The sequence below is a fragment of the Schistocerca nitens genome, chromosome 2 (genome assembly GCF_023898315.1).
Source record: "Schistocerca nitens isolate TAMUIC-IGC-003100 chromosome 2, iqSchNite1.1, whole genome shotgun sequence".
NCBI lineage: Eukaryota > Metazoa > Arthropoda > Insecta > Orthoptera > Acrididae > Schistocerca > Schistocerca nitens.
In genome coordinates this window covers 631,801,059-631,815,741 of record NC_064615.1, presented here as the reverse complement: position 1 = coordinate 631,815,741, position 14,683 = coordinate 631,801,059, and the positions used below count along the sequence as shown (strand labels likewise).

At 42.6% G+C, this 14,683-nt stretch overlaps 1 protein-coding gene across 2 annotated transcripts in view; it reads right to left on the bottom strand.

The window, feature by feature from the left end:
- The window catches only part of LOC126236743 (patronin), a 438,638-nt gene that overhangs the window by 279,042 nt on the left and 144,913 nt on the right, over positions 1 to 14,683 (bottom strand). For both annotated transcript variants that reach the window (XM_049946276.1, XM_049946277.1), the window contains exon 2: positions 6,275 to 6,370. In XM_049946276.1, coding sequence (XP_049802233.1) covers positions 6,275 to 6,370 — 96 coding nt within the window. The remainder of the gene's footprint in view (positions 1 to 6,274; positions 6,371 to 14,683) is intronic.

The window sequence follows — 14,683 nt, the reverse complement described above, 5'->3', positions numbered from 1 at the left end:
GCTCTCCACCTTCTTTGTAGGGTCAACGCCGATCTTCCGGTGGGAATCGTCATTTAGCAGGCTCTGCATCTAATCAGTGTAGTCCTTATGGGAGTCAACAACTGTAGCATTGCCTTTGTCAGACGGTAAGACAACAATTTCAGAGCGCTCCCTCAGATCAAGAATGGCCGCCCTCTCTTTACTGCTGATATTTGACTTCATCGGCTTGGATTTCGTCAACGCACGACAAGTTTCACGACGTATTTCCTCGGCTGATTCTGGCGCAAGTCGAGCTGCAACCTGTTCAACAGCACTAATTTCGAGGAGGAAGCCCTGTCGTCATCCGTATGGAAACCTACTTGCTTTTTCCGTTACGTGGACGACACGTTCGTCATCTGGTCACATGGTATGGATAAACTCCTTGACTTCCTTAAACATCTAAACTCCATACACCCCAACATCAAATTCACTATGGAGACTGAAACGGAGGGTAAATTACCTTTCCTTGATGTCTTTGTCAAGAGAAGGGCTGACGGCACCCTAGGTCATGGGGTGTATAGGAAGACAACGCACACTGATCTGTATTTTCACGCAGACAGCTGCCACCACCCTTCACAGAGGAATGGGGTACTTAAAACTCTAGTACATAGGGCGCGCACTATCTCTGACGCTGAGAGTCTACCCCAGGAATTGGAACATCTGAGAACTGTATTTCGAAAACATGGGTACTCAGAGTGGCAGATTCAACGTGCTCTCCGCCCAACCACTGCAGCACAACCTGTTGAGACGGATGAAGTCACGAGGGAGGAGGTAGGCACTGCATTTATTCCATACACAGGCGCACTCTCGGGGAAAATTGCCCGCATTCTGAAGAAACACCGGGTCGGAACTGTGTTTTGTCCTCCGAATATAACCCTTGCACTGGTGGGGAGCGCCAAAGATGACCTCAGTTTGAGGAAGGCCGGCGTGTACCAGATTCCGTGTCAATGTGGCAAGTCTTATATTGGTCAGACGATGCGTACCGTCGAGGATCGATGCCGTGAACACCAGAGGCACACTCGACTGATGTATCCGAGCAAGTCGGCGGTCGCTGAACATTGTTTGTCGGAAAATCACGCTATGGAGTATGACCGCACGAGGATTCTGGTACAGACGTCGAGATACTGGGACAGCGTTGTTAGAGAGGCCATCGAAATTCGCACCAATGACGACCTCATAAACCGTGACTGTGGCTATAATCTTAGCAAGGCTTGGGAACCAGCGATTGGGTTAATCAAGAGTAAATCGAGCAAACGTATAGTTGTGACGACGACGGCGGACAGAGCCATCACACCGACGTCATCTCAGACGCCGTCGCAATCTGTTCCACCGCGCGACCGTGGCGCGAGACGCGGACGGCGGAGGGAGCGCGCCGCGGGCGGAGGGTATTTAAATCGGCCGCCGCCGCGACCGAACCCAGTTCCCTCTGAGCAGCCATAGCGTACGGATCTCCGTGCCGGCACGTTCACAGGAGCTCAGTCCGTCAGTTCACCTGATGATGGCGACATGTATGATCGCCGAAATATTGTGCCCGTTGGACACTATAGTCCGGCAGCACACCCGTGGATATTTTGATTATCAAATACGCCGGGAGAAACTCAAGAATCACAGAATGAAGATAGACATGAAGCATGGAAAGGGAAGAAAAGACTGCAAAGGCCGGGGTCCTGTGGTAGCCAAGCACAGACTCACCAGAGGTGAGCCCCCTTTGGTGAGGGGGGGGGGGGGGGACTAGCTCACTGATGGTGATGAGGAAGGGCGTGACACACAGCATCGACCCTGTAGGACACTGTTCCCTTGGACCCCTGAAGAGCTGATAAGTATAAATTCTAAACCAGCACAACCAATAGGATAAAAACTGACAATTAAAAACTGTTAGGGAGCATCGAACGCCACAGTCAAGGAGAGTAAGTAAAATGTCAGTGTCATATGCCTTATGTAGATCAAAAAAAAGAATGCAGTGAGACATTAGCATTTTGCAAAAGCCCTGCAGATTGCCATTTGAAAGGTAAGCAGGTGTTTGGTTGTGGGCCATGCTGCCCAGAAACCACATCAACTGGGGGACAAAATTACTTAAGATTAGAGAACAGAGCATAACTGGCAGGTAACCAACCTTTCAAGCAGTTTACGGAGCACATTGACAAGGGTAATCGGGTGGTAATTATCAATGGCTGTCAGGTTTTTGTCCAGATTAAGGATGGAATGATGATACCATCTCACTATTGTACAGGGAAGACACCACAAGCCAAATACAGCTGATGATTTGGATGAGATGGAGCCGCTGAAGTCAGATTTTTTATCACCTGAGTGTGAACGGAAATAGGGTCCACCACTGTATTTTGACGCATGCAGGAGCCTGAAGCAATTCCCAGTCAGTGAAATGTTCATTATATAATTTGGCATGCTGAGGTGTGAAGGAAAGAGGAGATGTCTTCAATTTGTCACTTACAGATCTAGAACACAGCTCACGAGAAGAGGACATAGACACAGTTGCAAAATGGATTCTGGTACAGACACGTCCATACAGAGACCATCCTGAAAGAAGATACTAGGTACAGTTGTGGGTCTTTGATGGTCCAGGAGACTACAGAGCTTGCCTACACTTGGGATAAAGAGGGGTATGTTCCCAGAAAGAAGCCTTAGTGCTCCCAGCATTCCTTCTTACTCTGCTTAATTCCATGGTGAGCCTTACCACGAAATAACTTTATAGTGATATGGGTGGTTTTGAAAGGATGTCACCTGTAAACTGCAACGCTCTTTGGTGATTCTGAACAAGCTATTACCATGTCTTTGGTCCACCAAGGCACAGACCAGCGATGGCGGGGACCTGTAGAAATGAAATAGCAGTTGCAGTACCATAGGTGATCACATCGGAAATGTCTTACGCAACATCGATGATGCAATCTGCTCGGGGGCAAAGGTAAAGCAGAGGTGTACAACCGGCAATGGCAAGTAAGTGACAGGATCACTCGAAAGTGCTCACTGTCAAAGACCATCACGTACTGACCAAAGCAGTGTAGTCACCAGGAGATCGTCAGATCAATACCCAAAAAGGCACCATGGGCGACAACGAAGTGGGGAAGAATACCATCATTGAGGAGATGTAGATCATGATTAGTAAGAAATTTGTCAGGTAAAAGGCCTATACCAGGCGACGTGTAGCTCTGCAAAAGATCTAGTGTGCAATGAAATCCCAAAATAGGAGAAAAGGGAGGAAGTAGCTGGAGTAAGGTGATCACCTCAAATAAATGGCCTGCAAGTAAACGTTGCAAATGGAGATCATCAAGGTCATTTGCACCCCCACTACTATTCCTTCCAATGTGGTATGAAGTGGAATCCACTGGCCGACGACATCTCTAAAAACGAAAGAGCAGAACCCAACATATGACCCAGCACTATTCAAACAGAGTGCACAACAACCACAGAGTGTTTTGAAATGCCCATCAGCGAAAATTGTTTCTTGTACCAAAAGGCAAATTGCAGAAGAGCAGGAAATACAGTTGTGTAGTTCTACCAGGTGACAGTATCCACTACAGTTCCACTGAATGATCACATTACAGTTGTCAACATTAAGCATGAAGAGGCCATAAGGACTGCCTTGATGCCACCTCCTCCAACCACGGGCTCTGCAATTGGACTCCACCTAGTTGCAGCAAAGGCTATCTCTCACAATGGCCACTGCTGGGTGTCCTGATGCCCCAGTAAGACAGGCATTTACTCCTTGGCACAGGTGTGGAACTAGGAGTTCAGACACCGGTGTGATTCCTGTGTCGTCAAGGAGCTCAACCCAACAGGTACATAATAACTCAATTGTCTTGGATTGGCTACCACGTTGGTTTCGGAGCACATACAACAGCCTACGCAGGTACTGTGCACACATCATCTTTAACAGTGTATGCAGTATGTGCTATTTAAGGTGGTCTTACCTAGAAGGGGACCAGAAACTACTACAGTCAAAAAGGTAATGAATGAATGAATGAATATTCCGAGAAAGGAAGGCAGAACCTAAGGAACAGTCAGGTTGATATTGAATGCTGCCATTATGAGAAAGAGAGCAAGAGAAAGGAGGATAGTCACAGATGACAGGTTCCAGCACACGAAAGGAAGTAGACACTGTGATAGCTTGGTGCCCCATGCTCACCACGCACACTCAGGAGTCATGAGTTTCCTGAGGGACTAAGTAAACTAGCATCAGGGCAGAATTTACTGAGAAGCCAAGCAGAAATGTTCAAAGAAAACAGGATTATTGAAGTAACTTTGGACAAATCAGCAACTGGAAACCTACTCTCTCCATTCTATACATAATAACCTTAAATTATTAAGTTAGTTTGTGTGTGTGTGAGAGAGAGAGAGAGAGAGAGAGAGAGAGAGAGAGAGAGAATTTATTTTGTGGTTAAATTTAAACTAGTGACCTGACCTGACTACACACAGGTAGCACGAAGTATCTAAGGCTCTGTGACTTGGAGGGTGTAACAGTAATAAATATGAAACAAATCTTCCTCTTGAGTATGTCTACCAGTTGGTGAAAACTGGAGTTGTGGTTGTCTAGTGGGTACAGAACTAGCTCTAGAGTTCCCGGGATTAATTCCCTGATAGGGGAGGGTTTTCCCTTGTTCCAGTCCCTCCAGGATGGCTCCAGGTCATCTCAGGCTGCTGTCAAATAAGTACTGGGGTTCTTTGCTGAGGATAAAAACTTGCCACGGTGAGTGACAAGTAAATGTGTAATGAAGAAATAAACAGTAGTATGTGTCTGTGTCATGGAATTTTGACGATATGAAACTGGCTAACTGAACTGTTCATCAATTTGAACCGTGCTCATTGTACAAATGTTATATATTATGATGAATAGTCATTCAGTCTCCTTTTTATCAATTTCCCAATGGCCTCAGTCACAATACAAATCTAATTCGACAATCATGTGAGCAAACTCCATGATCAAATGTGTTGTTTCATAGAATGTAGTACCCTTTTCTAAATTTTAGTAAAGTGGAGTTCTTGATGAAACAGAAATAATGTAACTGTGGCAGTGACTGGTTGCGAGGTGCCTAAAAATATGGTAAACATTGTTTATGTTTCAAAAGACTACTACTTCAGAGCTACAACACACACGCACGCACGCACGCACGCACACACACACACACACACACACACACACACACACACACACACACACACACAACTGGGTATGTCTAGTGTCAGTTCTAGTGAATATCTTGCATGTAATGGATAGCAAACTGATAGGCCTATACTAGTTTTTCTCATGATGCTGAATTACAACACTGATTCAGGTTTGGGGGATTCTCTCTCTCTCTCTCTCTCTCTCTCTCTCTCTCTCTCTTTCTCTCTAAGCATGCATTCTGGAATCAATTTTGTAAGTTTCTTCCGTATTGCTTTGCCTCCAGCTCCATATGTAATCATCTCAAAAAGATCTCCATGGGTTTATACACCCCACCTGAATTTCCTTATGAAATGTTTATTTTCACAATTACATATTTGTATTTCTGATTGATATCTTGAACTACACAAACACGTAACGTAATCTGAATGACAATGTCGTTTTCTCTTGGTTGTCAGTCACTTTGCTATCTGCATTCTAAATTGATTAAATGTGATGCCTACCAAACATAAATTTCTGTTTTGGCTTCTTGATACACTCATTGGTTTATATTTACTCTTAACTACTTGTCTGCTCTTATACTCCATTTCTCAGATGTGGTACTCTTTTTGTACCCTTCATCGTTCCACCAGCAAATATCTACACATTCATGTTTCATTTTGTTCTCTCTTTAGCGCTGAAGAATATTTGGACTAACAATCCAAGTTTTGGTGTCCTCAAGAGTGTGTTGCTATTAGCCGAAACTTAACTGTTCAGAGAAATAGTCTTTTTACTGAAATAAATTTAAACTTTTTTCTATGATTATATTAATAAAAATGGCTCTGAGCACTATGGGAGATTATATTAATAATTATATGCTTTTAATACAAAAATCTACCTGTAATAGTAATCCATAAGAGTACAGAAAGAAATATCCATGTATGCACACATTTGCATTATGAAAATGTGAAATACTTGAGCTGATAGTAAATCTGGGAGGGGGGGCATCAAGTATTTATGCTGTTTTGAATACGTATGATGTCCAGAAATCTCATGCTACTGTTTTCCAACTGTCACGGTACATAACTTGTGTAGGTGGTATACTCATTATGCACATAAAACAAATAAACATGTAGTGACCAAAACCAAAATAAATTTTACCTCATGGTCACGATAAAAAGGTTCTCTGATGTTTTCAGGAACTTTGTTGTTGTATGCTTTTGATAGCAACCATTTTATTGAAGCCCGCTGTTTAGCCTGGAACAAGAAAAAGTGAGAGGTTAGGTATGGCTATGTATGTGATGATGTCTGTGTAATGTTATTAGTGAGATCTTAACATTGTATTTCTCATTATCATATGAAAAGGAATCATATCAGGTTACAAAATAAAGACAATACGGAATATAGTGAAAAAGGAAGCTGGTAGAATATGAAATGAAGTTAAGCAGATGGTATTAAAAGTAAATGATGCATTGGAAAAACGTGCAGTGTTGTAAAACTTACAAGCATTTCATAAGTGTTACTAAAAAGATGTTATCAGGTCAGTATATGCTGGAATATCATACCATCCATTACAAATCCCTTCAATAATGTGAAAATAACCCTCACTACACCACGAAAAGTTATAAGGAACAAGTGAAAGTAGTATCATAAAACTTTAATTTTTTTACAGCATTCTCAAAACTTTTATAAACGGTAATATATATGCGTATTTTTAACCATCAGACTACAAATAAATATATTGTCAATGTCACAATTTGGATTTATGAAATACTGCGATACTGAGAAAGCTATTTACACGTACAGTGCACATGTACTTTATTCGCTGGACAAATTATACACTACTGGTATATTCCACAATCTGCCAAAAGGTATTTGACAGTGTAAATCGCAATATCCTTTTGCTGGGTCTGACAGGAAACAGAGTATCAGTACGAGAGAGCCCAATATTACATTATTATTCATCACCCAACTGGGAAATAATTACATGTGGTGTCCCATAAGGTCCCACTTTATTATCATTACTTTTCTTTGTGTATATTAATGATTTTTCGTTAGTATATTAACAAATGCCAAGCTTTCTCTAGAATGAGATTTTCACTCTACAGTGGAGTGTGCGCTGATATGAAACTTCCTGGCAGGTTAAAACTGTGTGCCGGACCGAGACTCGACCTCTAACTCGAGCCAAGCTTTTTGTTTGTGAATTGTACAAACACCTAAATAAATAGAAAATCAAGTATAACTTTGAAAATGTCAGTTATTGGAATTTTTATGGACATTAATAAATGGTCCCTAGCAAATTATTTGTCATTAAACTCATGAAGTGGTCTCATTTTGTAAACATTAATGGTATATTCTTGTTTGATGACGAGTTCTAAATCCTTGAAGACGTAAGTTTCTTCAGAAAAAATTATTAATACACTGACTAGCAGAACCGGCTACTTCAGTGTAATACGGATCTGGTGCTGGGAAGTACTACGGAGAAAAAAGGCCTGGGGAACAGTTCCGCAATTCGGATGCATAATGAAATGAACGGCATCCTACGGCCAGCGACTGTAACGACCAAATTAGGCGTGACGAGGCGAGCCGGCTACTTGCATTGCTCGCATTAAAGACATTTACGGAGGGCTCACGACATATTTGGAGCATCAGCAATGGTAGGTAGCGCGAGCGAGGCACAGGTGGAGGCGCTCACACAATGATTATTCTTTCGCGTGGTTTGACGAAGTAGCTATATTACTACTGTGTTCGATGTATTATGAAAACAGCCGTAATAAAACAGCACTGTTATTTTGTACCAAATATTATTATGCCCAACAATACTGGACTATGCCTTCGAGAAATTCCTCAGCCTTTTTAACAGCGCAGTAGCACGCGAAACTAGATATCTGATAAAGCAGACACCTCGAAAATGGCCAATATACAGGGTGATTCACGAAGATATGCAAATATTTTAATACGTTATTCTACAAGTATAACTAAAAAAAAGTTCATATCAGCATAGGTCCGCAAACGTTTAGTTACGGATTTACGGCTAATAAAAGATTTTGCCTGAAATTTAGCAACTTCGGTAATATGAGGCCATCGCAAAACCGTACAAGGTTAAAGTAGAGCACGATTTCCATTCATTTAGTTGTTATTGGTCTGGTGAATCTAATTCAACATGTCCTAGACGTGTATTTGCAGTAGTTTTCCCGAACATCCAGAGAAGCAAAGATTATTATACAAGTGTTTTTCCTTTGTATTGGCTTCTAGCATACAAACGTTTTAGCCATCACAAATAACTGTACTGACACTCATAACAAGGTAACTTTTTTCTACGTCATACATACCGTTTAGGGCATACATTCATATGTTTTCAGATAAAAATTATTCTAATCAGATTACAAAACACAGTTGACTGCTAAAAATTTATTTGTTAATCAAGTTCTTTAGTTAAGTTCAAATCATTTTAGATTTTTATGTCTTCTTCCGCTAGAAACTGGGATATGGCATCGTATGTACTCCGGGTTGTGTCTCCGAGAATTGGGATAGTACAAAGCGGCTGGCAGTGACCAAGTCTTAAGAGCTCCTTTAAAAAGTTGACTGCCTTTCTCAGAGCGTCTACACTGAAATATGATATGATTTACATCGCCATTTGTTCCTCTTCACATTGACAGCAGGATGTCTCCGATACGCCGATTCTATGATAGGTGGCAGGGAAAGATCCATGATTGAGACGCATTCTCACAATGGACGTTATAATTTTCCTTGAATGTTCGCAAACCATGTCCGTCTTGGTATGAATGTCTGTATACGTGCATAGCTTTCACCTCTTGTTTGTTGGCTTTCATTCCATTCTTCCTGCCATGAGAGAATCGCTTGTCGTTTTACTTTTAGGAGGTATTCTGTGTATGGGAGTTTAATGTCCATAGGTCTTCCACTGTTGCATCACTCGCTAGTTGGTCTACTTTGTAATTGTATAGATTGCCGCAATGTGATTTGACCCCTACAAATTCTATAATTTGGCCAGTCTTCTTAGCTTTGTGATAATGATCCAGTATGTCGAGAGTGTATTTACTAATTCTTTTGTCCCAGTTCCTGTAACTAATGGATTTCAGTACGCTTTGAGCGTGTGATTCTTACTGCCTTGGGTATTCTGAGAGATCTTGCATATTTGATTGCCTCTATAATAGCGAAAGTTTCAGCGAGAAATATGGAAGCATCACCCGGTATTTGAAACTTCCTATCTTCTGCAGATTCTGGACAGAAGAAAGCACATCCGGTATGATTTTCCATCCCCATTTTTGAGCCACCTGTATATAGTTTAAGATATCCTGCCCACTTTACTGTCAGGAGTGATGTAGGTGAAAACTGCCCATATCCTTTTTCTTTGCTGGAATAGTCTACGTATGTTACAGGAGTATCGTGATAAGAGCTGTGATAGTCATATAGGAACATTGGAAGATCCTCACTTCGATATACTTTCTTTTGGAGATATTTCCAGTCTTCGTACCGCTTGTAGATATAAAACAACTGTTTCCTGAGCATTTCGCACTTTTTTATCAGTGGGTGTTTAGTATCTGCCATCCGCTATAAGATACAACTATCACACACCGTTGTTCTGCGAATATGTGGAGGCATTTCTGATGCTTCCAGGAGAAGGGCGTTGGTGGGAGAAGAATGCATAGCTCCGAGACCGATGCGTAAGCTTCTGTATTATCCAATAGTGCTAAGTACTTAGCAGCAGTGTGATAGACGGTGCATCCGTAGTCTATGCGGGAATGTATCAACGTACGGTGGAGAGTGAGCAGAGTGTTGGGGTGAGCAGAGTGTTGGGGTGAGCAGAGTGTTGGGGTGAGCAGAGTGTTGGGGTGAGCAGAGTGTTGGGGTGAGCAGAGTGTTGGGGTGAGCAGAGTGTTGGGGTGAGCAGAGTGTTGGGGTGAGCAGAGTGTTGGGGTGAGCAGAGTGTTGGGGTGAGCAGAGTGTTGGGGTGAGCCCCCCCCCCCCCCACCATACTCTTGTCACTGATCTGAAAAGGTTCAATGCTTTTTCACACGTACTGACGAAGGTTTGAATATGAGGTATCCAACTCATTCTGGAATCGAAGAGAACACCAAGAAACCTCGCCTGGGATTTTAGTGGTATTTTACGACCATTAAGTCTTACACTATTCAAGCAGTCTGGCATAGTTTGGTTCCTGAACGGAACAAGTACCGATTTTTCTGCCGAAATCTGTAATTCACAGCTACGTAATGTTTGATCCAGTGTGACCATCGCCTTTGAAATTAGTTTTTGGTAGGCCTCTTTCGGAACTAGCAAATTGTTCAAAGATTGAAACTTCACCTGGACTGTTGCAGTATACTTTGGCCAGTCAACAACCTTTATTTTCCACCTGTTGTTTGAGTAGATAATTTCTACTGTGTTTATAGGTAAGTCTATTGTGATTTCCAGAGGGAAATGGTCTATTTCTACTGTGTTTATAGGTAAGTCTATTGTGATTTCCAGAGGGAAATGGTCTGAGTCAAGGGGGTCTCGTTTGAACGTCCACTCCGTTACAGAGTTGAAGTCAACAGAGCACAATGTCAAATCGATGGCCGACGGTCGTCTGTTTGGGTTATGTATCACAGTAGGTGAACCATCATTTAGAAGAATCAAATTGAACTTTTAAAAAAGTGTAACTAACTCTCTGCCATCCGCGTTATCTATTTCTCAATCCCATAGTGAGTGGTGTGCGTTGAAGTCTGCAAAAAGGAGAAATGGCGTTTGAAGCTGGGCTACAATGTTATCCAGTGAAAGATCTTGTATTTTACACTTAGGTGGTTTGTAAAAGGTAACGATGGTGAATGCGCCGTTAGGAGTGTAAATTACAGCAGCAACTACCTGGCATTCTGTTGTCCTAATACTGATGTCCAATTTTTTAAACTTAACTGTCTCTCTAATCAAAATGGCTACTCCTCCTCATCTTCCACCATCTCTGTCGTTTCTGAGAACTGCGTATCCTTTGAATTGTATTCGTTGGGTTGGCTGAAACCAAGTTTCGCAAATTCAAGCTACCGGTACGTGGTTGCTGCTAAGCTCCCGATAAAGACTTTCTCTGTTCGAGATTGCTGACCGTGCAGTCCACTGGAGTATTTTAAAAGCCTTTGTCAGATTTGCAGAAGTCTTCAGCAGCATTATGGATAAGAAAGAGCCTGTGTCGTTACCATGTCTGTTTCATTTTTAAGAGAAAGAAAGATCTGCATTATTAAAGCACAAGGGCTGTTAATAGTAGTTTCTCAACCAGTATAAGATGTTGCCCGAGGAATGGGAGGATATGGAATGGATTGTTTTGTATTGAGTTCTGTGGAACCCGAAATTCGTATCCATATCATAATAAGCCTGCTTGTATGGACTGCGAGTAAATGGTTTATTTTTGTAAGACCTGGGAGCTGGAACCGACATAACTGCATGCTTAGGTCCCTATTGTAGCCTTTTGTCCGTCGTGTTCAAACCTTTTGGTTCCTCACATATTTTAGGCCAGTCACTAGGAGAGAGCTCTCGTGTTGTAGAAACACCAGCAGTAGTCTGGGCAAATGATGGTCGCGGTAACGAGACGGCAGTTGCATAAGAAGCGCCATAGGCTTCGCTGCGCTTTGCTTCCATGTGCTGCTGATAAATTGGGCAACAGCGATCAGTAGCGAGGTGGTTTCCGTTGCAATGCAATCACCTGAGCTCTCCGGCATGTGAGCACTGTGAGGTCACATGGGCTCCCGTGTATTTGGCACAGCGGGCACTACTACGACACTGCAAACTTAAATGAAAATATTTAAGGCAATTGCGACATCGCAAAACTGGACATACGGCGCGTCAGGGCATCGCACACCGCACAAATATACATATTCGGGAAGTTGTTGAAATTTAAATGTTACTGCACGTTTCGTTGTGGGAAGTACTTTCAACTCTCCATTTTCTATAACTTTCTTTGTGAACCTTCGTACGTCGGTTACTAAAGATTACGACTTTCTTTCTGCAAGGATATCTTGGTGGGATAATGCAATATCAACATCACGGATAACTCCGCTTCCGTTGGTTAGGAAATTTGGACTGTAAGCCTCAAAATTCTTCAGCCGAAAAACATCACGCACGCACGCGATAGCCGAAAAACATCAAGCACGCACGCACGCGCGCAAACACACACACACACACACACACACACACACACACACACACACACACACACGCAGTCAGTGGAATCCTCGTAGTAAAGACGATGCATCTTCTTTGGTGCCAGTGACATTTAACCCTATTCCCCTCGGCATCGTGTTCTGTACAGTACCGGTAGAGTTAACTGTTTCAAGTCCGCGTCCGTAATTGGGTGGTAAGCGTCGCCGACTGACAATCGGATGGCCCAGGTTCGATTCTCGGTATTGCCAGGGATTTTCCCCTCAGTGGGCGGACTGGAACGGAGTCCACTCATCGTGATGCCAACCGAGGAGCGGCTTGAAAATTAGCAGCGCCAGATGGCGTCATTGGATGAGGCTGACATGGGGTTGCCCCATCTGTGGTCAGAACAGGGGTGCTTTCCTTTCCTAACATTAGCACGCACATTCACTGAACTTCACCGTTACCACCGTCACTATCGTACCTTTCTCACTGCCAATAAATTTAATTAATTACAACAAGCGTTCTCAGCTATCATTTCCCAGGTATGCACAGCGACCATGTGAATTTCCCTAGCAGCGGGAGCTCGCTTTGCTTTGTTGAGTTATTCGCTCTTATTAGTAGCTCCAGTAAGCCGCAATAGTCATCTACTTCTACATCCATACTCCGCAAGCCACCTGACTGTGTGGCGGAGGGTACTTTGAATATCTCTATCGGTTCTCCTTCTATTACAGTCTCGTATAGTTCGTGGAAAGAAAGATTGTCGGTATGCCTCTGTGTGGGCTCTAATCTCTCCGATTTTATCCTCATGTCAAAACAAAGAAGCGATGTCGCTCTGCAGTCAGCGTCAGTGGTAGGGATGGCCGCTATTTCGATGAAACTGTCGGTTGTCTGTTATATCGGTTTTTTCCCAAGCCAGTTTTACCTGACTGTTCAAACCACTCAAAATTACCAATTGCTGAAATAATGAATTTTTTTGTTTTTATTCGTATTATTTCCTGCAATAAACGTAAAAATCGAACAAAGATTGAAAAATTGAGTCCCTCAGTTTCAAGATATATAAAATCAAAATATTAAAGAGGCAAATAAAAGAAAATGTAGTCCGACCACTGTCCGGTGCTTTTCTCGAATAGTAATAAGTGTCCGAATAATATATTTAAAAAAATCACCAGTATTCTCCTACAGATTCAATTTTTTTGAAACTCTGATCAAAAATCATGTTGTAATCGGGGATGAAACCACTACTTGGGCATTACGAAGAATAAGTGCTCAAGGGTGAAAACTGAGGTTGAACTTTATTTTTGGTGGCATATTATATAGACACAGGCAGCACATCAGTTCCTTTCTATTTTTTTGTATACTATGAATGAATTGTTACTGTTTCAATTTAATACTTTTAGGATAATTTCTTTTCTCTTTTTATTATTTCATAGAAACAGACAAATCTTTAATCTTTTAAAGTAAATTAGGCATTGAAATTCATCGTTATGCCACTTCTTAAAAATATTCTCAGACCAGGGTTAGTGCCATTCTGAAATACAACGGACATACTGCGACGACTGCGACGACAGCGGCAAAATACCATAAAGATCGGTAGGGGCAAGTCTTGCACACTGCACGTAAACGGGTGCCTTAAGCTACGACACACGGCAGAATGTACATTATCATCTCAACAACGCTGTACTGATTCTTATACCGTTCGTCTCGGCATTGTTATTAAAATAGCGCTGATCGCTACAATAACGCAATATTTCAAACCAATGCAAATTTTACGAATACAAATTACTCCTTTTTAAGAAAAGGATTATTTAAAAACGAAAAATTTACAACAACAACAACAACTCGTTTATAATCAGAAAATTAAAAAAAACACTTGTTATAACCGAGACAAACAAATACCGAAAAATATACATTATTCAGAACTAAAATACCGGTATCGGTTTTAACCGGTCGGTTTTTCCCATCCCTAGTCTGTGGACGAAGCAGTGAGAGCGGTGTGAGTGGTAGCCAAAAGCCGGCACGGGGCTGGGTCCAGCTTTGACGTTCGCTGCCCACACTCGACGGGGCAAAGGCGTGGCTCCCAGCTGAGAGGCTACGCGGCAGCAAGGAGCAGGCGACGCAGCGCGGCCTTGGCTATCGCTGGTGGGCGGCGCGCGCATTCCGCAGCAACGCATCTCGCCGGGTTGCAGCCCCGTTGGTGCCTCAGCACCAGCCAGGTCGCGCTATTTTGCCATATGCGTGATTATTGACAATCCGCGAGGGGCGTTCAATAAGTAATGCAAGCAGGTTTGTTTCATTCAGGGTTCCAATACACCATATTATTCCCCCACTCTTCTGACTACAAAGCCCTGCTCTTCATCGTAACACCTGTTCACTGCGACGGCCTTACGCCATATTACTAGGAGACCCGTATGCTCGCAGGGTACCAACCTACTGGTCGACGTCGGA